Source organism: Citrus clementina, unplaced genomic scaffold (assembly GCF_000493195.1).
Source record: "Citrus clementina cultivar Clemenules unplaced genomic scaffold, Citrus_clementina_v1.0 scaffold_7, whole genome shotgun sequence".
NCBI classification, from domain to species: Eukaryota; Viridiplantae; Streptophyta; class Magnoliopsida; order Sapindales; family Rutaceae; genus Citrus; species Citrus x clementina.
The window spans coordinates 3,682,449-3,704,977 of record NW_006262075.1 but is presented as its reverse complement, the minus strand read 5'-3'; the positions used below and the strand labels follow the sequence as shown (position 1 = coordinate 3,704,977).

Genomic DNA, 22,529 nt, shown 5'->3' with positions numbered 1-22,529 from the left:
TAAAATTACTTTAAATACTTATTATTAGTCTATTGAATATTTTAAATTATTTATATTATACTTATTTGTATTTATTAAAAAATTTAAAGTCAAAATTTTTAGTTATTATATTCAAAGTCTTGAAGTTCTTTATTAAAAACTCGGGGGTGTAAATGATCACTTCTTTGGACTTTGAGGGTATAGGTATTCTTTTTCCTCAAATTAAAATATTCTTACAATTAAAATCACCAAAAGATATTTTTGGGTGATAAACATATTTTTAAAAAAAATTGATATGATTATAAGTATTAATTTTTTTTAAAATAAAAAATTTTGAAAGTGACATGCGCATTCCTTTTAAGTGTTGTGTACACACACACTCTTCTTCTTCATATTAAAAATTTAACAAGTTAATTAATGTGATCAATAGAAATTTTTTAAAAAATAATAAATTACACTTCTTCTCTTTGAATTCATCACAAAAATAAATATTAGCATAACATCAATAATCATTGTAATACTAAAACTACTTATTTATTTAATATTCAACATTCAGACTTCAAATAAAAGTGGACTATTTTAAAATTTTCCATTTAATTTAGATGAAATTGTTTGACAACTAAATATATTAAAACTTTAGACTAAAAATGAAAACAACAAGCAACTAAAATACACATAAATCCTTCTTATAATGTTCAACATACAGTAAAATCTCAAAAAATAAATATTTGATAAATTAATAACCTTGATTAAATAATAAAATCTTTTGGTGCTAGCTTGGGTTAGTGTATTAAATTAATAATTTTGCTAAACGCATAAGATAATAACTTTTTTTGAATGTGTTTAGAGTCCAATGAAAATATAAATTAAAAATTAACCAAATACAAAATTAAATAATGAATAAATTATAAAATTCACAACATTTAGGATCTTTTTTTCTTTGCAACTTTAATTATTTGAATTCAACTCTTTGCAAACTATACATTTAAGAATCTAAAATTATTTATTTTTTCTTTGTTCTTAAATTGACTAGAGCATTATCCTTAATTTTGTGTAGAGCATGCATTGCGTTTGGTACATTTTCTTTATGTCTTTCTAATATATTCCAAATTTAGGAATAAGAACAAATTGATGTATATTCCAATAAGCATTATTATAGATATTATATTAGAATATGTATGTAATATGTTAAAATGAACTAGCAAGCATGATGGTTTATAGCTGTTGGAGGAGAAACTGTTGAACTGAGAAAATACAATATGTGCTCCTTCATAGGTAAGTATGTACAATGTATTAACAAAACTCATCTTAAAATAAAATATATTCCTAAATTAACAAATATTTATTTATCCATAATTTGTTAAATTATTCATTTATTGATAAATAAATAACTTTGTTAAAATAATATTTTTTTTTGTCAATCCCAACAACTCTATATATATGTTGGTCTTTGGAAATTGGTAAGGGATGGAAAAAAGAAAAAAAGTCATTTACTGACCATATGGCTGCCAATGAACCAAAGAACCCATGCTACTTGTTGAGTTATTTTTCTATTTTCAATTCATATCATTCTCTTCAATTCACCTCCAAATTGGACTCGCAATCTCTAGTTTTATTCAATTTCTCTCATTTTCTTTTTCCAGCTCTTCGAGTCAAGAAGCTCGTTGGTTCCTCGTTACCAAGCCAAGAATATATTCTTTCACACGTTTATTTGAATAAGGGAGATAAAAATTATCACGTTTGTTTGAATGGTGCAATATTAAAGTCCAACGTAATTTATAGTCAAAGAAAAACTATCTTAGTTCTCACAGTCAAGGCCAAACTAATCGCCGTTATAAATAGCACACCAGGTTCTGCATGTTGCATATATCACACGCTTTCATTTAAACTTCAGCAAATGGCAACCGCAATCAAATCTCTTAGCTTATTTTTGGTTCTTCTTCTTCTTCTTCCAATGAGTTTTAGTTTCTTTGGGACAGAAGCCGCCCGCCCCATCAACATATCCATGTCAAAGAACTATATGAGTGATGGGCTAGAGGGTTTGTTTGATGGATTATATCTTGAAGCAATCAAGAGATCCGGGCCGAGTCCCGGTGTAGGACACAAGTATAACGACAGGAATACTTACGGAGACATGAAACAGTCGGGTCCAAGCCCCGGTGAAGGACACAAGTTGACGGACAATCATACTCTAGGAAGCATTAAGCAGTCGGGTCCAAGCCCTGGTGCAGGTCACAAGTAACCCTAATTTACCTGTTACTCTCACACACCTGTTGCAAGGAGAAGCAATCTAGCTAGCTCTCTTTCTGTGATCCTCAGTTCGGTTATATAATTTTTTTTCTGGGAACAAAGTCTTTGTTCAACGTCTATACTTAGAAACACTGTCAAAGGCAGGCCATTTAATGTAATATCTTCTACTTTAATTTCAAACTAATTCATCATTTAGGTGCTATGCTTCAATGTTTAATTTATTAAGTAATATCCTTTGTTTTCATTATAGCTTACGTGAATGGGATTGGTAGTGTACCTTCCGTTTCATACATCATATAAATACCTGTGTGTTGTTGCTTCAAGTTAATTGAATCCTTCACTAAAATATATCTTTGGTAGGTACAGTGGGGCCACTCTTTAGTTGATGGCATCAAGAGCCGAAAATAAGCAGAGAATATTCTTTAATGGAATAAAATTAACAAAGTAATGCTTTGCTATAATTTCATTAGTCTCCATGTGTTCAGAAGACCAAAAAGAAAGGCGATCAAACAAACAGAACAACAATAGAGTCAAATTTTTAGCATAAAGCTACAATATACGAATTGTGTGACACTATTCTGTGCTTGTCGTATGCCTCGTTTTATTTGTTGTCAATAGAAGGGTTGATTTATGTGTTTTTATTCATCTAACACTTACACGCATATATCATGTCAGTTTATTAAAAAAAAAATTATATCATTGACATTTTAAATTCTAAAGTATATTTAAAAGTAATCTTAATTTCAGATAATTCTTATTTTTGTTTAAAAGATAAGAGAAAAATGGGGGTTTATTGATGAAATTTGGTTATGCGATCTTAACAAAAATGAGATAAATTAAGATTTTTAAAAGTAAAGGGTGATTTAAAAATGATCAATTCACAACGGATATAATATAAAATTACTTAATACATATTAGGTTGGGGGTAAATAAATAGATTTTCAATTTTCTGATGTTTAGAAAATGAAAAATTAGTATTTTCGAGTATAATTGAATTTCTCATGGGAGAAGTTAATAAAACCTTTTTTCATTATCCTTAAAGTATCTCAATAAATTAAATTCTTTTAATTTTTTTTACGTATTTATTTATTTTGTGAATAAATAAATCGTAATTAAGTGTCTTTAGAAGCTAAAATGAAGTGCCTTAAATATTTCTCGTGTAAAATGAGCCCTAATAATAATGAATACACACACATATATATATGTTTTTATGTATGTATATAGTATAAAATTAGGTCAAAATGTCCAGCTACTATGAATATATGTGTGTGCGCGCGCGAGTATATCGAACCAACAATGTAGGCGTCAGCTGCTACTAATAAACTAAATACTAACTAACCATGAATTTGTCCGATGGAGACGTGCTAAATATATAGTCCAGTTCGCACAGCCGCCTAAGTTTTTGGTCCCCTTATTATTATTTTCGAAGGCAATTTTTGACAAGCAGGCATAACCCCAGGGTGGCCGAAATTTTAATTTCCAGAGTCATAATATTTTATTATATCATATTCTATTTTGTTGGGCTTGTATCAGGGAAGAGAGTGGGTACAGTTGTAACATCATCCCACTTATTCAAATTTCGTAAGGCCAATGTTAGTGAGGTCCAGCCGACGTTGAAGCGGCCACGCAACAAGATTTTGAAGTTAGACATATATCTGCACCTCCTTGTAACTCAAATTCTACAACTCGATCACCCTTTGACTAATGACTAATCTGACTTTGCAAATTCGTGCTTTTGTAGTTTGGTCGGATAATTTTCCTTCAACGACACTACAACCGCAAGCTTTTTTTTTTGTGTTCACAACGAAGGATTTTCTTGATACCTCTTTCATAACATATTTCTATGATCAATATCAACATATTTCTACGTAGTTTATATATAGAAATATCTAGCACACTCTAAGAATTACTAGATATGAGAATTCTCTTTGGATCATGAGAACTCTTTAAATTTAGAATATTTTATAATTAGTTAAGTCTCCCTATAAATAGACTTGCCATTTAAAACGTGCAACAAGTAATGAGTAATTTAAACACCTATGAGTAAACTCTTTTTTTTTACTTAACTAATTACTTTTTTTATCTAACTCTTCTGCAAGCAACTTAGCTAAGTTAGTTAAGAAGTTCAAGGCTTACTTAACAACTTTTTGACAATAAATGTCTAAGTGCTAAATAGGTTTTTCGCACAAAATGTTTATCTCATAACATAGAACTACCAAACATCAATAACAAATAGGGTTTCGACTATAAATTTTGATTTCATGTATACTCATTTTAATATGCATACTCATATTTAAACATATCGATGACTACACTTGGCTAATATAATATAATTAGTTTCAAGCCACTCTTTAGTGTAGTTTTTAATCATTCACTAAACTGTTCTTAATGGCTTTCTTCTTTCTCTCCTCATTCGCATTCTACGCCCTAGTTGAAAATTACAACTGTACCAAACTTCAATGCATAATCTGAGTTTTGATGATTGGATTAGAAAATAGATAAATTTAATTAACATAGATTCAGTAGTAATCGCCCATCTTCAATCTTCCATTTTGTCCTAAAGTTATAATTACACTATTTATCTCTATTATTTTTGTAATGAAAAATTGGTTTCTATTTTGATATCTTTCTTATTTTTTAATTACCTGGTCGTGCTTTTTTAATAATCATAATTACCGATATAAATTTATTAGAACTAACTTAGATCAAACTATCACATTTTTATAGGAGATGTATCTACTTAAGCCAAATATTTATATTCAAGGGAAAAAAAAATTTTAAGTCCAGCATCAATGTTGGACTACTGAATTGATTGTTTTTTACTTTTGCAGTTTTCCATCGTAATTTATGATTACTTCATCTATGATATTGCATAAGATCGAAGCAACCAAAAAAATAAAAAGGACAAAAACGATAAATTCTAGTACTTTTTTCTTTAAATAACGTTTAACAAATATTAGAGTCATTCGTAAACTATTTTAAACTGAAGGTCTTAATTAACAAAACATATTAAATTGAGGGGTTCACTACTAATTTTTCCTCTAAATCACAGCTACCGCGTAGCGATTCCACTTCAAACAGTGGGCGAAACGAGAGAATAGAGAACAGCCGGGCGACGAGTCGCGGCAGAAGAGAATGACCTGCAGCTAAAATTAACAAGTCAAAGAAGAGATCATCTTCAGTCTGTCTGGCGCTGCTTCGAATAAGCTCAAAATGGGAAGCTCATCGAAGGACGATACCGGCAGCGATGGCGACACTTCGAGCAGAGACACGCCTCCGTCCAATTCCAGCCTCTTCTCCGAGGGCGAGCGAGTCCTCGCCTATCATGGTCCTTGCATCTACGAAGCCAAGGCATTTCTTTCTTTTCTCTATTTCTGCTTTGTATTTCTTAAATTAACGTTATTTTGGTCACTTCTTCGTGTATCTTTCTTAAATTAACGTTATTTAACTGTCTTTATTTTATTTTATTTTTTAAATTTATTTTGGCTTTATATGAAGTTATGATTTGTGTTTTACGCCCGAAATCTGGGTCTTCGACCTAGCCCTTTGGTTCTCGATAAATCTTTAGCTCATAGTTTATAAATTAGGTATGTGATATGTACTTAAATTTGTTTTGCTCGTCATTCATGTTATCAATTTCCAAAAGCTTAATTTGCGTTCCATTGCAGGTTTTTGTGTTGTTAATTGAGTCAGTGGCTATACTGAGTACATTTGAGTGGTTGTTTTAGTTCTGGAATTCCTAAATTTGCCAATATCGAGTCTTTTGCCTGTGGGTGTGTTTGTGTGTGTCTGTGAGTGTCTGTGAGTGAGTGAGTGAGTGAGTAAGTGAGAGAGAGAGAGAGAGAGAGAGAGAGAGAGAGAGAGATTAGATATTCTGATGTGAGTCAAAATTAAGCTATGGTTCTTTGTTAATGGCTTTAGAGCTTGAGTTTTTTGTGACATATATAGAAAATGCTACCGAAATTTGATTGAAATGCTATTATGTGGAGGCTGTTGTCCTTCATTATTCTGTTAGGAGGAATTAAGGGTCAAGGGAGCATCTGCTGCATAAGTATAATTGTTTTATATTGTGCCTCCAATTATATGTTGCTGAAGTGGATGTTTGGTTTTACAATTGGTAAAACGTTATAATTTTAATCTTAAAACCTGTTCTTGTTTTCCAATTGATTAATCTTTTTCTCGATTTCTTGTGCACATTTCAACTTTAGTGTTTCTACTCTGATTACTCTGTGCTCAATTATTTTAGGTTCAAAAAGCTGAGCTTCGGAAAAAAGAGTGGAGATACTATGTTCACTACCTTGTGAGTCTTCCCACCAACTACGTTTCTCTCTTTTAGTTGGCTACTTTGAATTATGGTATACTTTCTTTGGGAGCGTCTTTCAGTTACTGCTGTAAAGACAATGATATTCTTGCAATTTAAATGCTTGAACCACTGATATGGTGGGGAAACATAGGATTACCTCATATATACAAGTGATGACACATTTTCTGTATTGCAGGGTTGGAACAAAAAGTGAGTATGCCTTCTGTTGTATTCGTCTTACTTCATATTTTAAGTTCTGATTCCAAAACATGGTGAGCAACAGAGTGCTTGATTTGGAGGTCATCTTCTCTCCTTTGCTTTCTTCCTCACTATAACATTACCGAAATATTTAGTGCTTTAACAATCTGTATGATACAGACTGCACTGTTTCAAAAGTGCACTCTTTTAGGCAGAAACACTCAATGTAATTGCTTCTCTTTTCTTCATCAACTGTCAGTTCTTCACATTAACCTGATCTGGTGGTTAAACATTTCTAGATTGCATCTTCATATGCGATTTAGAAGTGGTAAATGCTATTAAATGAAACTGCACCTTGCAAACTTACCAAAACCATGCTATCATGATGGATCACATCTTCTTGTATCCATTTTTTTTAATTAAATAAATTGAGAAATTCAGTCACACCAGTTTTATTCTTTCAACATTTAATTATTTACTGGCTCTCCTTAATCAGTTAAACATATGAAATTGGTTCCTTGTCTTTTTGAAAGTTTCATTTTGATGGCTTGGGAGGAGCTACAGCTGCTGGTACATGTGCTAATATTTCTCTGATACACTTTGCCCATTACTAAAATTTACAATAGAAGTTCCTTTCCAAAAAAAAAAAAAAATTTTATAATAAAGTTCATTGTATGGACATGAGGCAATTCTACTTGGATGGAACTACAATGAGAAATTTTATTTCAGAGAAAAATCTTTTCCCAGTGAGACCAGGAAAATTTGCTTTCATTAATTTTTATTGCCCTTTTCGGAAAGGGATACAGAAATCATTACTATCGCTTGGACATCTTGCCAACAGTTGGGACGAGTGGGTAGGTGTGGACCGGTTGCTGAAACATACTGAAGAGAATGTCATGAAGCAGCAAGCCCTTCAAAAAAAACAAGGTGCAGACAGGAGTTCAAAGTCTGGACGGTCAGCTCAGACTAAGCAAAAAAGTTCTACCGGTTAGCTTAAAGCCTTTTTATCTCTTACGCTTAAAAAATCCATTCAATTGGAAGTCTAAGTTCATTCTTTAGATATTATGTTTAGATATGGTGTCAGATGGCCAAGCTTATCTTTTCTATGGCATCACACTAATTGAATATAGGTTCATCTAGACTTTCCTTTCTCAATATTTTATAATTTATTTCAATTATCTTTTCTGTTACTTTAGTTTTTTGGGAGTTTCAAGTGTCGGACCAATTAATATTTGGTGCCTTTTATGCTAGTTATTGACTGCTTATATTGATTATGATGTTGTAGATGTGAAGGTGGAGAAAGAGGACATCAAAAGCTATGGTATCAACTTTTCTTTTCTCCCTTAGTTTTAAAATATCTCGTCATCTGTACCATTCATTGGAGATCTTACTGAAGTTATTTTTGTGATACTCATTTTGCCATGATGCATGCGTGTGAAGCAATTGCCTTACACTATATCATTTACATGATAATATTCTCATAATGTATTTCTTTTAATAATTAAAATAAAAAACAACCTTCAATGGGGAGATGGATATATGTGTCTAATCTTATTAATTTCACGATGTCAAATTCTGATTGGAGCCATGAAAACCTAGTTAAGTTTGTTGTCAGGACTTCACTGATAATTATAACATACTTTGCTTTTATGTTTGTTATGAGTTCAGTTTCAATGCTAACTTCAGATTAATATTTGGCACTCAATATAGTGGTCAACAAAGGTTTTGGAGTGCTATGTCATTCTGTGGGACAAGATTATTTGAAGATGTTGGGATTACAAGCAATTCACCATTATAATCCTTCAGCCTTGAGAGATCCATAATGTCTGAAAATTTTTCAGCATTCTCTGTAATATTTGGCACTCAATATAGTCTCTTCTCTTTTCTTGATAAGAATATAGTCTCTTTTCCGCTAAATGCATTTTGAAACAAACTGAAATTTCACAGGATGCTGAAGCACGGCCGTATATCTACCTTTTGCTTGCTTTGAAGTTTGTTTTTGTTTATCAATATGAAAATGACATGCTATAGGAGGACTCTGAACTTTAGTTGTAACATAAGCTAATTTTGTGGCAGTGGCAAAAGGGAAGAAGCGAAAGAGTGACTCAGGCACAGAGGTCTGGTTTGTAGATAATGCTTTAATATATATCTTTTTGTTTTCTGAAGACACTTATTGAATCCATTGCTTCTATGGCCAACTGCAGCATTTGAGCTGCTGTCCTATTTACTATTATTTTATGATTAACTTTTATTGAACTCCTTTCAATCCACAGTATGTATAGTAGTTCTACATAAGCTGTGAGGTTAAAAGTGATGCATAAATTGAGTTCTAGTTTCTATATGCTTAAATGTAGCATCTCGAATCAGTTGTGTCTTAGTTTCTGGATGTTCATCTGATGCACCAGTTCGCACCTGCTACCTCTATCGGTTGCTATATATATTATTTTTTTAACTTCCCTTGGATATGGTTATCTATATGTTGTAAGTTCAAATGTGATTATAGGCTTCAGAATACAAATAGGGATATTTATGATAAGGAATGCAATGCGATTTTCCTTGTTCAAAATTAAATTACTCAGCTACTTGTATTTTTGTCACACTGCTCAACTTAAGTTGAATCTGGCAAAAGATGTGTCTGCATACAAAAATGCTCCATTTGAGAGTGCTTTCTTGTATTGTTGGGCTAAGTGTGATTTTATATTTGTTAGAAGGACAACGTATCTGTAGAAAAGCTTGTCAAGATCCAAATCCCTTCTACACTAAAGAAGCAGCTTGTTGACGATTGGGAATTTGTTAATCAGCAGGACAAGGTATGTCTGTTACAGACTGTTGAAAAAGTTTCTGTTTTCCTTATGTTAATGGTGCTTGAACATTGATATAAAGTCTTGGAAGTTGAAAGCTTTCTTAACAGCTGAGTTTAAAATACATATATCTGATTCTGTGATAAATTTTGCTGATAGATTACCCTTTTTTCTGCAGCTTGTTAAACTTCCACGTTTGCCAAATGTTGATGATATTTTGACGAAGTACCTTCAATACAGGTCAAAGAAGGATGGCATGTAAGTTTTACTAGTAGTCTATACAGTAGTTTTATTATTTTGTGCCTGTGCTTGTCATTTGTACAGTTGTTGATTTCATAATCTGTTTCCAACTGTGACATGGATATGATTCAAATTTACCCAGTATCTTTTTGTTGACAAGGTAATTCTTTTCTTGCTTGCTGGATCCAGATATAAAAAGTGTTCATCTCTTTCAATTGTATAGAGAATAGAATCATCTTTAACTTCTTACTAAAAATCTTTTAAGATATTGAAAATACGTCCAGCTTAGGCTTTTGATTCTTTGGGCTCAGAGGTTCATTTACACACACACACACACACACACACATACACGTGGGTCAGCAGGCCCGTAAAAATACTCTCAATTTTACACATTAATATCCATTGGATTTAAGTTGAATCAATGGATGAAATTTACTGAAATTAAATATTCTAAATTTTTTATATTTTCTCTTTCCATGTGACCCCACCCCAAATCTTTCTTGTCTTGTATTTTCTCTCTCCCTTCAAGTGCTCTTTACCTACCCCCCAACACTCTACTCTTGTTTCTTTTAATCTCTTCCAGAAACCCAAAAACAGAAAGGTGGTGCAGTGGGTGAAAAGTAAGAGCCTATCAAGGTGTGACTCATTGGATGACAAGAAGTCAATTTGATTTTTGCAATCTTGTGGAGTTTTGTTGACGTGTTTGATTCTATCAACTGATAAGCTCAACAACGTTGCTTCCAAATTGCTCAAATCCAACCACTGGCACCGATTACCAAATCTCTCAATGGAACAAGTCAAATCACTGTTATCGGTCTTGAGCTTTCAATTGGCGATTTTGCGCTTTCAATTGTATGCGGAGAGAGAAAATAGATGAAACAAAGAGCTGGAGATGAATTTGGAGAGAGTAAAGAAATTTTGTAGCTGAGGGGGAAAAAAACAAAAAAAAAAGTAGAGATTATAAAAAACAAGAGAAGGGAAGTGGAGAGAGCACGTGAAGGGAGAGAGAAAATACAAGAGGGGAAAAGATTTGGGGTGGGCTCCACATGGAGAGAGGAAATATAAAAAAATTCTTGGATATTTAATTTCAGTAAATCTCATCCATTGATTCAACTAAATCCAATGGATATTAATGAGTGTAAAATTGAGAGTATTTTTTATTGGACACCCTCGTTTTCGTTTTTTTCTTAATGCGGACACTCTGTTAAACCGTGTAATCTAATAGAGTTATTTTTTAATGCAATATAAAATCATGCGTTTTAATACCATTAAAATCTAACTTTATTAAACCGTATGGCTTAAAAGTGTGTCTGCATAAAAAAAAAAAAAATGAGGGCATCCACTGTAGAGAAGGATACGCACACACACATTGGGTGAACCTCAATGGTACGGAAGCTTTATTAATGAAAAATGATTTTAGTATATATCAATTCTGTTCTTTACTGCTGGAGTTAGAACTTGGCTTCCTTCTCATAGTGAATATATCAACGCTATTTTTTACTGTTTTCTTCCTTATGTTTAGAATTGAAGCTTATTTGGATTAATTTTCTTAAGAGAAATGAAAAGACATGGAGCCCCTATCCATGGATTTAAATGGTTGAATCTGGGTTCCTCAGCTTATTGAGAGTCAGCCTGTACAAATTTTAAATTGAATGGAATATTTCTGAATTGAAATCAAGATAAGGGTATTGTATATTTAATACTGATTTTATGAGGATGCTGCTGTCCTCTTCCCTGAGCAGAGTTTGGTGTTGTCCTCTCACTCTATGCACTCACATAAACACAAACATTTCGATTCAAATGAACAGATAATTTTGTTGCCGAGGCATTAATTGTTTTCTTGGGCTTACTCATGTAAACTGCCTGCAGATGTGTCCACAAGTTTAGTGTTATGAACTTATTTTCTGAGTTTTGGCTGTACTGAATAAGTTGAAATCAAGTCGTCACTTTTAACGCTCCAGTATATAATTCTGAAGATTACACTTTTAATGGTCACATGGATCATATTTTCTTTCAGGATGACTGATTCAATTGGAGAAATCTTGAAAGGCATTAGATGTTACTTCGACAAAGCATTGCCTGTGATGCTCCTTTACAAGAAAGAGCGCCAACAGTATCATGATTTAGTTGTGGATAATGTTTCTCCATCAACCATTTATGGTGCTGAACATTTGCTACGCCTCTTTGGTAAGTATGCTTTTGGAGCAGTTTGAGTGTCATAAATATGCTGTTTTACATGTAATTCTATCCACGGCATGAAACTATATAGATTGTGAGATTTTGAACTACATAGATTATCTAAATAACTTAATGCTATCCACGGCATGAAACTAACTTTGTTTAAATGTGAGTTACTTAATGTTATAGTTTTCCACACGTTTGCAGTTAAGTTGCCTGAGCTATTGGCATATGTCAACATCGAAGATGAAACACTTATCCGCTTGCAGCAGAAAATGATTGACTTTCTCAAGTATTGAATCCTCACTCATTAGACTCGTTACCTAAATGCTCAATTGGTGTCTTTCATTGCTTGAGATATAACTATATTATGTGTTTATGCTCAATATATTGCAGGTTTATGCAGAAAAATCAGAGTACTTTCTTTCTTTCTGCTTACGATGGGTCGAGAGTTTCTGAAGGTAAAGGCAAAGGAAAAGATGAGTAATGTTTCTGCAGAATCTTCTCTGCCATCTGCACACTCATTGTTGCCGATATTAGATGGTGGAGTCAGTCATAGAGCTTCATGACCATCTTGGCGTCAACAACCCAGAGAATACGGCGTCCAATTGTTGTAACTATAGAATCTGTTATTCTTTCTCTCTTTCAGACGGTGAGTGAGATTTATTTGTATCGTGAAAAGATTTGATTGCAATAGCCAAATGTTTTCTTATTACAAACCTTGTTGATTAGTTGATGTTAGATTCAATGTGAAGCCTCCTGGTGCTTATCCCTCTCTTGGCATTTTGACATTTCGTGAGATAACCGATTCTTCTCACACGTTTAAGTGTAAGAGAGAATTTCCCTGTTCTTTATATATAAACCTTTGTTCTTTACAAATGTTTGGGACTTCATTGGCAACCACAAACAAACTGAACTGATATTGCAATATGCCCATATTCAGTTACTCACACTGGAGATGAATTTCAGGACAAGCAAACACTTACCTGCAACTGAAAAAGTGAGTAAAAGCAAAACTCAGGAAGGAACCCCGTTGTCAACTTGTGACATGAATCGAGATTATTTCAGCATAATGAAAACTGAAAAGCCAAAATTCGAAATTATTTTAGAAGTGAAATTGCCCTTGTTTTATAGACAACCGCATCATCCAAGGTTGCTGCTGCTGCCACCGACGTCCAGCACGAACCTACACCTCGTATCATTTCTTTCCATCTTCTCAAATGCCCCGCTTTCGTAATCAATTTTAACCAACTCTAACACTGACGTCAAACCCTTCTGTCCCCAAAAACCCAGTAATTCCTGCGACTTTTCCATGCTTCCGACATAACTTCCCGTTACTGTTTTCTTCCCTAATTAGCAACATTTATTTAACCAAATTTTGTGTAGCTTAACTGGAATGAAAATTACCAATAACGTACAAAGAATTAGGTACGCTGAATCAAATTGTAGGGGCTTTGAAGCAACGCCAACTAAAATGAACTTCCCTTCAACCTTGAGAATTGTGAGGTAGGATTGCAGAGGGTGAAAAGCTGGAACAATGTCTAGTAAACAGTCAAGGCTGTTTGCTGGTTTCTCCATCTTTGCCCCATCGGAGCTTACCAGAAAAGGATCAGCGCGTAGGTGTTCTAGCGCCTCGTGGCTCGTCTCTCTTTTTGCTAACTTTTTGATAAAATAAAATATATCTGAAAAAAAATAATTAAATAATTAAATCGTGTTATTAATTTATATTTATTTATTATAATTATGACTGCCCAATCACTAATTTACTATATAGCTAATGTTCTTATTAATTATTTTTAAATTAATTTTAATTATTACTCTTAAATATTTTAATATGATATTATACTAAATATAATATAATATTATATAATTTAATATAATTCAATTAAAATTAATTCAGTACAATCACAGTATTTAATTGAATGTAATGGCAGCCATATAAGACAAGCAACAAAGCAGGCCCAAAAATGAGCTCATAATGTGTAATCATTCTCTCCAACTACAACCAAAGCTTGAGCCCTGACTCTTGAGCACGCACAAACGCAACAGTCATTGACAAAATACTACGCAGACACAATAAGAAGAGAGCAGTGAGCACCACGGCCTTGGCCTCCATTCCATTTCGAATTAAATAGCTTTGTTTACTACTACTACTATGCTAATGACCTGAATACCACCATCAATTTCTATAACAATGGAAACAACTCTTCTTCATTCAACCATCCACGTCGCGAGTTTCCCGTCTCCGACTCGCTCCATACGACTCAAACGAGTCAACTCACTCAAACCAACTCTTAGCTTCACTCATCCCGTAATTCGCTTCAATTTTAAACCTCTCAATTACCGACCAGTTAATTGCCTATCTCATCCTCACATTAATCACCAGCACCACTATCACGATCATCATCATCATCACCGTCACAATGATTGTTCGGAGCTGAGCGGACCACAGAAAGCGGTTATTAAATTTGCTAAAGCAACTAGATGGTTAGATTTGGCGAATTTTTTGAGAGAGCACCTGCAGCTTTGTTGCTGTGCCGCGGCACTGTTTCTAGCTGCTGCTGCTTGTCCTTATTTGTTACCGAAACCAGCGATTAAGCCTCTACAAAATGCATTTCTCGCCGTTGCTTTTCCTCTTGTTGGCGTAAGCATTATTATTATTATTATTATTCATATGTTTTTGGAAATTGGAACTTAGATTTAGATATTAGGACTTACTTGAAATTTATTTTTATTTGTATTTGATCATGAATTATAATTATGCTGAGTATTTACTTATAGTAGTATATAACGTTGCTTTATTGTCTGTGCTGCCAACAAACGTAAGCACAAGTTTATTATTATATGGACTTCATTGTGCTAATAATGATAATTCAGGTGTATGAGCTTTTGAATCTGGAAATTGATCATGTGTGCCTGTGCTCCTTTTTTTGCGATCAATCACATTCTTAGGTTGCATTTGGGAGTACACTCTAGAAAATTCCTTCTATAGTTCTTTTGTATATTTCCTCCAATCTCATTCTGTTTTTTAGAATTTTTACTTTATCTACAATGAACTATATCAGGATTTGTGGAATGTCACATATTTTGTTCAGGACCTGATTGTCACCATTTTCATTGTTCCATATACTTTATTGGATTCCTCTCAGGTCTCAGCATCCCTTGATGCTCTAACTGATATTGCTGGTGGGAAAGTAAACATTCATGTGCTAATGGCTTTTGCAGCCTTTGCATCAATATTTATGGGAAACTCCTTGGAAGGAGGATTACTTCTTGCAATGTTCAATCTGGCCCACATTGGTAAGCTTTTCAAACTAGGGGATTGTCAAATATTTCAAGGCTAAGTTATGCTTCGTACACTAATTTATCACTTGTGCAGCTGAAGAGTTTTTCACTAGCCGCGCAATGGTAGATGTTAAGGAGCTGAAAGAAAATTATCCAGATTCTGTCCTTGTGCTAAATGTTGATGATGACAACCTACCAGATGTCTCTGATTTAGCATATAGAAGTGTACCCGTGCATGATGTGGAAGTTGGCTCATATATTTTGGTTGGCGCTGGCGAGGTCTGTGATAACAGAAACGATTACATTTTTCTCCCGTACGAGAGCACTTTTCAGCATCACTTTGTGCTATTCTAATTGAAAGTTTTTAACCTTTTCAATCATATACTAAATTATGGAAACTTCATTTGGTCTGGAACTGTATTCAGGCTGTGCCTGTTGATTGTGAAGTTTATCAAGGTACTGCAACAATTACTATTGAACACTTGACTGGGGAAGTCAAGCCACTAGAGGCTAAGGTTGGAGACAGGATTCCTGGTGGTGCAAGGAATTTGGATGGTAGAATGATCCTGAAGGTATATTTATTTTCTTAGCTTCATACTTCTTCCAGAGGCAGATGTGTGGAAAGAAGTTCTTGTTTTCCAACCTCTTGTGAAACCCTTGAGTGCACAACAGTCAAAGCTCTTGTTGTTTTTCTTCTTCTATCCTTTTTGGCCGTTGGTGCTTATTTATGTTCTCAGGTTACACATCTTTAAAATTTCCTTCCAAATTTCTGTCAGGCAACAAAGACATGGAAAGAGTCCACACTTAATAGAATTGTGCAATTGACTGAGGAAGCACAATTGAACAAGCCGAAGCTTGAAAGGTGGTTGGATGAATTTGGTGAGCAATACAGTAAGGTGGTAGTTGTTTTATCACTGGCTATTGCTCTTATTGGGCCATTTCTTTTCAAGTGGTCATTTATCGGCACTTCAGGTAATCTAGTGAAAGAGCTCAAATTTTTATGTATATTCTTCAGTTCTTTCAATTATCTAGCATTTTAATTGTGCAATTATCGCAATTATGAGCCTTACGTCTGGTTGAACTATTTAACAAGGATGTTTTTAGCTTTATAAATGCATACTTCTTGTCTGAAAAAGGGTCTGGTCTTCCATCTTTATCATAGCTGGGTGCTTCTGTTTCTCACCAATGTCCTAAGAGGTTTCAAGCATATCACTAAAATTTGGCATTTTGGACATTTTTATCTTCAGTGTTGTTTGACTCTTGTTTAATCATGTAGCATGCAGAGGATCAGTCTACAGAGCATTGGGGCTCATGGTGGCTGCATCACCATGTGCCTTGGCTGTAGCTCCCTTGGCCTATGCTACTGCAATTAGCTCCTGTGCAAGAAAGGTACCTATCATTCAACTGCCATAATTAAGCCTCTCTCTTCTTTTTGTTTTTTTGGGTTGTGCATTTGGAGGGTGGAGTGAGGTTACTCAAAAAGTTGTGGTTGGGTTTAAGTTCCACAGGTGAGATGAACCTCTTATGTGGCCATGACACAATCCTTTTTACAGGGGATACTGCTTAAAGGTGGACAAGTATTAGATGCTTTAGCATCTTGCCACACTATTGCATTTGACAAAACTGGAACATTAACAACTGGGGGCCTTATGTTCAAAGCAATTGAACCAATTTATGGGCATTGGATTCGAAGCAAGAAGACACATGACATCTCCTGTTGCATTCCCAATTGTGAAAAAGAAGCCCTTGCAGTAGCAGCCGCCATGGAAAAGGGTACTACCCACCCTATTGGAAGGTACTTTTTCACAGAAGTATGCATTCCATGTATAGTGTCTACCTGAATAATCTATTCCTATGATGTGGCTTGAATGATAACTCTTTGTAAATACTTAGCTTCCAGCATTACTAGTTGCATGACAAGTGCGCAGAAAGCTTTCTGTGTACATCATCTGCCATTCTAAATGCTTAGTGCGAAACGGATGGAGACTTGTGTGCTTGAATGCAATCTAGTCTTCAACTCATCTCTGTTATTCATGTCCTTCCTCACTCTTAGCCCTACTAATCTAATTAAATTAAAAGAAAGGACTTGCATGCTTGTCCTTCTCCATCTACATGATACAAAATCTTACTGGGAAATAGCATCTGTGGTGATTTTTACTATGAACTAGATTAAAAATGATTTACACATACAGTTAGTCTTCGGTGATTGCTTGGTTTGCAATCTTTTATAATGGAAGTGCCAATGTGAACTTTCCACCATGCATGGTACCAACATCAAATATGTGGTTTTGAAGTTCTTGATCATCTTGCAACTGGTCATTCATGTTCTCATCATCTGATTCTCAAGTTTGAATTTGCTCAAGTATTTGATTCTGTCCATATGATTACTCTTTGCACAATCCAGCTGTTGGAGCTTTGTTAGATTATAAGGTTGGTAAGAATGTTACAACAATTCTACAGTTTAAACTTTTAGGAAAACACTTTTCCCACAGGTTGAGTTAAACATTTTTCTGGCTCAACATATTTTAACTTTGGTTGTTTAGTATGTCAAAGACTTAAAATTTGATTGTCTATGAATGAATGTCTAACTAATTTTCCACCATTTATGAGTGGACAATTTATATTTGGTGATGTTGTGTGGTAAATTTGATGAAGTCGGGTGTGGGAATCAAATCTTTAGAATTTTCTTGTTTTCCCTTGTTACCATGTGATGTAATGAGCTTTATATTGGTGCTGAATGAATCCATCTGTCTTCCATTCAATTGGAATTTCGTAATTGTTTTTTAGGCTATTATTTTAGATGTTTTCAGTCTTTAGCTTTCATATCAAACTAATTTACCAGTCTTCATTTGTTTCATGCAGAGCTGTGGTTGACCATAGTATAGGCAAGGACCTTCCTTCTGTATCAATTGACCGTTTTGAGTATTTTCCTGGTCGAGGTCTCACAGCAACTGTAAATGGCATTGAGGTACTAAAAAATATATTCTGATGGTACCTTAACCCATGTTTGCTCAATAAGCAATATATGATTATCTTGGCTGAACAATGTAAACAACCTTCTAACTTATTTGAATCTTGTATTAGAATGGTGCTACTGGTTCCAATAATATTCTTTGTCTTCTTTTTGGTTAATTTTGTCCCAAACTATGAGAAGGTAATTATACATTCAAATTAGAGACTGAAACTTACAGCTCTCAATGTAAGTTTTTCATCTCTTTAATTATGACTTGAGTCTATTTATTTGACTGAGAAAACATCTTATAGTTTGACAGGAAGCTTTTAGAGTCTTTATTGTAAAATATAAAATCTCTGCAAAAATATCATTTAAGCCTTTTTTTTTCCTTAATCTTTCCCATTCCTTTACATAAATATATACATTCTCTTGTACTTCCGTATTCATGTAGATCACTAAATTCAATCTCCCTGAATTTATCAATGTAAGTAATTCAGATTACCCCCTCATGAAATCACAATCTTCAAAATACACCCTAAACTATGTTAACCTTAACTTACCCCCCATTTTTGTTAAGAAAACAAAAAAATTGCATCAATGTGCCCCATTTTTCCTTTATCTTTTAAAAAAAATAGAGGTAAGTTGAGGCTTGTAATAGTTTGGGGGATATTTTGAATATTGTCATTTCACAATGGAAGTAATCCGAAATTTACCCTTAATACATAAATGGAGATATCCAGATATTTCACTTCAAAACCAGTGTTGTTTTATTTGGTTGTTCTTCAGGAGATGGGATGGATCACTGAGGTCTGTTGTGCGCAAGAATCTGTACAAATAAAAGAATATTTGTATATTGCGTATCCTAGAAGGACAATGCTGTTGGTTTTAACTGAATACATGTTATTTAATTGAGTTGTCATTTTTTAATTTATAACATGAAGTTTGTAATTAATATGAACCCCATGCACTCTTATACCAACAAAAATTTTTATATGTATGTTATCAAAAAGTTCATGCTGGGAATTGTTATATTTCCCCCAATATTTGCTCTGATGATAATTTGGATTTACAATCTTTTGTACTTTGTTATAGTCAGGAACTGAAGGGGGTAAAGAATTGAAAGCATCTCTGGGTTCTGTAGATTTTATAACTTCTCTCTGTAAATCTGAAGATGAATCAAGAAAGATCAAGGAAGCTGTGAATGGTTCTTCTTATGGAAGGGGCTTTGTTCATGCTGCTCTTTCTGTTAATGAAAAGGTGTGGTTCGCCCTTATGCTAATTTAGTTCCCTCATTTTGTTTACGTTTACGTTTGCTGATGGAGAAACTTTTCTAGTTAATGTGTGATCCTAATTTTAGTGCTGCATTTAATTTTCTGTATAATTGTGCCAACTTATTTAAGTATCGATATGATACAAATGCTTAAATTTGTAGATGCTCCCTAATTATTTATTTATTTATTTAATTTCTACATAATACCCCATCATTACAAAGGTCATGAGAAGTCATGTATCTCATGAATCACTTGACGTCCGGAGTTGAGATTATGTTTGCCTCCAACTCTGCATAGGTAACATTGATTCACCTCGAGGATAGGCCTCGCCCAGGAGTTTCAGATGTTATAGCAGAATTAAAAGATCATGCAAGATTACGTGTGATGATGTTAACTGGTGACCATGAGTCTAGTGCGCAGAGAGTAGCAAATGCTGTTGGCATCAATGAAGTTTACTGCAGCCTGAAGCCTGAGGATAAGCTCAATCATGTGAAGAGGACCTCCAGGGATATGGGTGAGCTCCTAAGCTTTAATCATGGTTCGAGATCATTATATTGTCTCTATGTTTTGGCTACCTAGAACTCATAATAGCATGTAAATAAGCATTCATTAAGCTAATTTTGTATTGTTTCATTTAGTAGTTACTGAAACTAACAGAAACACAGATGAAGAAAGACCACCACCTTCTTTCCCCTCTTAGTACTTGTGCACTTATATGTATTATTTTTTGCTTATACTAATCTCCAGCTCTACCAGGCTTTTGTCAGATGGAATCACATGCTTAGGGTACTGAAGCTCAAATCAAAAAATATATACTGCTATAGTTTGACCACTAGGTTTCCTGTTATGTTCCATTGGATTTTTTATTTATTTATTGGAGAAATCAACTAGATGTTACTTTGCGATTTTAATATGTTGTCCTATAATTTATGGAACCCAAAATGTTTTTTCTCAAAAAAATTTGGATTTTGCTGCAGGAGGAGGTTTGATCATGGTTGGTGAAGGCATTAATGATGCGCCAGCACTCGCAGCTGCAACTGTGGGAATTGTTCTTGCTCAACGGGCTAGTGCAACTGCTATAGCTGTTGCAGATGTCTTGCTCCTGCGGAACAATATCTCTGGTGTCCCATTCTGTGTTGCCAAGTCTCGCCAAACAACTTCGCTGGTATTTGCTAACAAATGGCTTGCTGAGTCTTTTAGTAATTTCTGCCCTTCATATTATTGATCTTTTGAGAACGTGTGCTTGCAGGTCAAGCAGAATGTAGCCCTTGCTTTATCCTGTATAATTTTGGCATCTCTTCCATCGGTCTTGGGATTTTTACCCCTTTGGTTGACGGTATGAATCGATCTAATGATTAGCTTTCGGGACCTCTTTCCTTAAAATTATTGAGGTGGTTTGGTTAAACTGATCACCAAAAAAGACCCTCGATTATGTAATATGGTTAAAAGTTTTCATGAAAATGGTTGATTGAAGCGAGAGTGTTATCATGTAAAGAAGATGCATCCACCATGGTCTCCCTAAAACTTATGTTTTTTTTCCTTATTTGATCACGAAGGCAATTTTCCTTTTCAAGTTCGTTTCTCTCCTGACCAAAACTTATAGCTCTCTGGTTAATCTTTCTTGGCCTACGTGCAGGTTCTTTTACATGAAGGCGGCACTCTTGTTGTTTGCCTCAATTCAGTACGTGCTCTAAATGACCCGTCGTGGTCCTGGCGACAGGATATACAACATCTCATCAACCAATTTAAATCTAAGCATTCTGTGCTGCAGAAAAAGGATGCTAGATCAAATACCATGCCGGCTGCATCTTTGTAACTAAACGCCCTTTGTAATCCTCCTCTGCTCCTCTTCTCTACTCCAATCATTATGTAGCTACTTCATGCATAAGCAAGCTCTGGATGATCCGATATGTTTTACCGATCGTGTATAAAAGAGGTCTCGAAATCCAAATATGCACAGGATCTATCTTATTAGGAACAAGTTGACTACAACGATCTAATAAAACGTTTTTCCATTCAAGTTAATATGTCGGGACTTGGTGCCTCTTGTTAATAAACGTGCCATTAACCGATATACCGTAACAACCATGACATCAGGATCAACTAACGCCTACCATCTTCGAAGTAACTTCTACCGCCAAGCAAGCAACCACTACCTTTAGTTAATCAGCTGCTCGCAGATGTGGTCAAATGAAAAATTGGTATTTTATTCTGTTTCACACTTATGTACGTTGCAACTATTTCATCAGGATGTCATTACTTTCCCATATGGAATGCCATCGGCTCCAATAAACAAACTAATTCAGATCTTTGTGTCTTTATTTAAACCCATTAATGAAAGAGAATGAGACTTCTATTGGTACTTTTTCTGTATTGTTTTGACTCCGATTTGTGATTTTTTATTGGTGCATATCATCGTCCCCGATTGGGAAACATGATAAAAATGCAAAATAAAATAACTTTTAACAATGAAAAGGAGGAATACGCAAAAATGTACACGCCATTTAGAAATTAGAACTTTAAGGCAAGTTGAATTAATTAACAGGACATAACTTGCATGTTTATGTCCTGATCTATAAATTATTCAAAGGAAGGAAGTCCATAGATCCATAGAAATTTCAACCTTTTTGGTCTATTTATTCTTTTTCTTCTATGTAAAGCTAAGTACCTCTTTGATATGGTTTGTGTAATGACAATTAAGTATTTATTTAATTTCATAAATTCTTTTTTAAATTTTTTAATAGAAATTTAAAAATTAAATAAAGGTAATAACTCAAATTTTAAAATTTTGATAATAGAGGTTAAATTATTTTAAATATTAAAATATTTAAAATATTATTTACTTATTTGATAATATTATTTTATTCTTTTCAATAAATAATTTTAAAAAATTTGTCTCTTAAAATAATTTTACAATTTTTAATAAAAAATTTTGGTTAACCCCTAAATAACCAATTTTTTTTTTTTTTTTTTTTTGTGAAAACTCAACTTACAAAAAATCAACTTAAATAAACTGTTAGTTAAAAATGTATACGAAACTTAGCATAAGACCACCATCAATCACTCATTTA

General features: G+C 33.9%; 3 protein-coding genes across 5 annotated transcripts; all 3 read left to right on the top strand.

Annotated features, from left to right (window-relative positions):
- Positions 1-1,876: 1,876 nt before the first annotated feature.
- On the top strand, positions 1,877-2,221 carry LOC18035804 (precursor of CEP16). The gene has a single exon (XM_006425930.2). It carries the CDS (start codon positions 1,877-1,879, stop codon positions 2,219-2,221), a length of 345 nt encoding a protein of 114 aa, XP_006425993.2.
- Positions 2,222-5,234: 3,013 nt separating this feature from the next.
- Positions 5,235-12,718, top strand: LOC18035803 (protein MRG1). Of its 3 annotated transcripts, none has more exons than XM_024180316.1 (11): positions 5,235-5,580; positions 6,476-6,529; positions 6,729-6,742; positions 7,529-7,717; positions 8,016-8,051; positions 8,807-8,847; positions 9,439-9,540; positions 9,710-9,789; positions 11,789-11,958; positions 12,157-12,241; positions 12,346-12,718. In XM_024180316.1, the coding sequence occupies exons 1-11, from the start codon at positions 5,477-5,479 to the stop codon at positions 12,434-12,436; spliced, it is 966 nt and encodes a 321-aa protein (XP_024036084.1). In that variant the 5' UTR covers positions 5,235-5,476; the 3' UTR covers positions 12,437-12,718. The 3 variants fall into 3 exon arrangements, with proteins under 3 accessions (XP_024036084.1, XP_006425992.1, XP_024036085.1); XM_006425929.2 differs by having other exon boundaries at positions 5,236-5,580; positions 7,572-7,717; XM_024180317.1 differs by lacking the exon at positions 5,235-5,580 and having other exon boundaries at positions 6,480-6,584; positions 7,572-7,717.
- A 1,192-nt stretch (positions 12,719-13,910) lies between these two features.
- Positions 13,911-21,796, top strand: LOC18035797 (probable cadmium/zinc-transporting ATPase HMA1, chloroplastic). Its single transcript, XM_006425927.2, has 13 exons — positions 13,911-14,593; positions 15,099-15,249; positions 15,329-15,513; positions 15,660-15,806; positions 16,011-16,206; positions 16,511-16,623; positions 16,788-17,029; positions 18,097-18,202; positions 19,280-19,444; positions 19,756-19,972; positions 20,436-20,623; positions 20,708-20,794; positions 21,095-21,796. The coding sequence occupies exons 1-13, from the start codon at positions 14,144-14,146 to the stop codon at positions 21,272-21,274; spliced, it is 2,427 nt and encodes an 808-aa protein (XP_006425990.1). The 5' UTR covers positions 13,911-14,143; the 3' UTR covers positions 21,275-21,796.
- The last annotated feature ends 733 nt before the right edge of the window (positions 21,797-22,529 follow it).

Excerpts from the sequence above, each read along its gene's own strand:
- LOC18035804 (XM_006425930.2), top strand. The coding sequence starts at position 1,877 with ATGGCAACCGCAATCAAATCTCTTAGCTTATTTTTGGTTCTTCTTCTT.
- LOC18035803 (XM_024180316.1), top strand. The coding sequence starts at position 5,477 with ATGGCGACACTTCGAGCAGAGACACGCCTCCGTCCAATTCCAGCCTCT. Across the intron at positions 7,718-8,015 it reads TAAGCAAAAAAGTTCTACCG|ATGTGAAGGTGGAGAAAGAG; the intron begins GTTAGCTTAAAG and ends ATGATGTTGTAG. Across the intron at positions 11,959-12,156 it reads ACATTTGCTACGCCTCTTTG|TTAAGTTGCCTGAGCTATTG; the intron begins GTAAGTATGCTT and ends ACACGTTTGCAG.
- LOC18035797 (XM_006425927.2), top strand. The coding sequence starts at position 14,144 with ATGGAAACAACTCTTCTTCATTCAACCATCCACGTCGCGAGTTTCCCG. Across the intron at positions 18,203-19,279 it reads CAACTGTAAATGGCATTGAG|TCAGGAACTGAAGGGGGTAA; the intron begins GTACTAAAAAAT and ends ACTTTGTTATAG. Across the intron at positions 20,795-21,094 it reads TTTTACCCCTTTGGTTGACG|GTTCTTTTACATGAAGGCGG; the intron begins GTATGAATCGAT and ends GCCTACGTGCAG.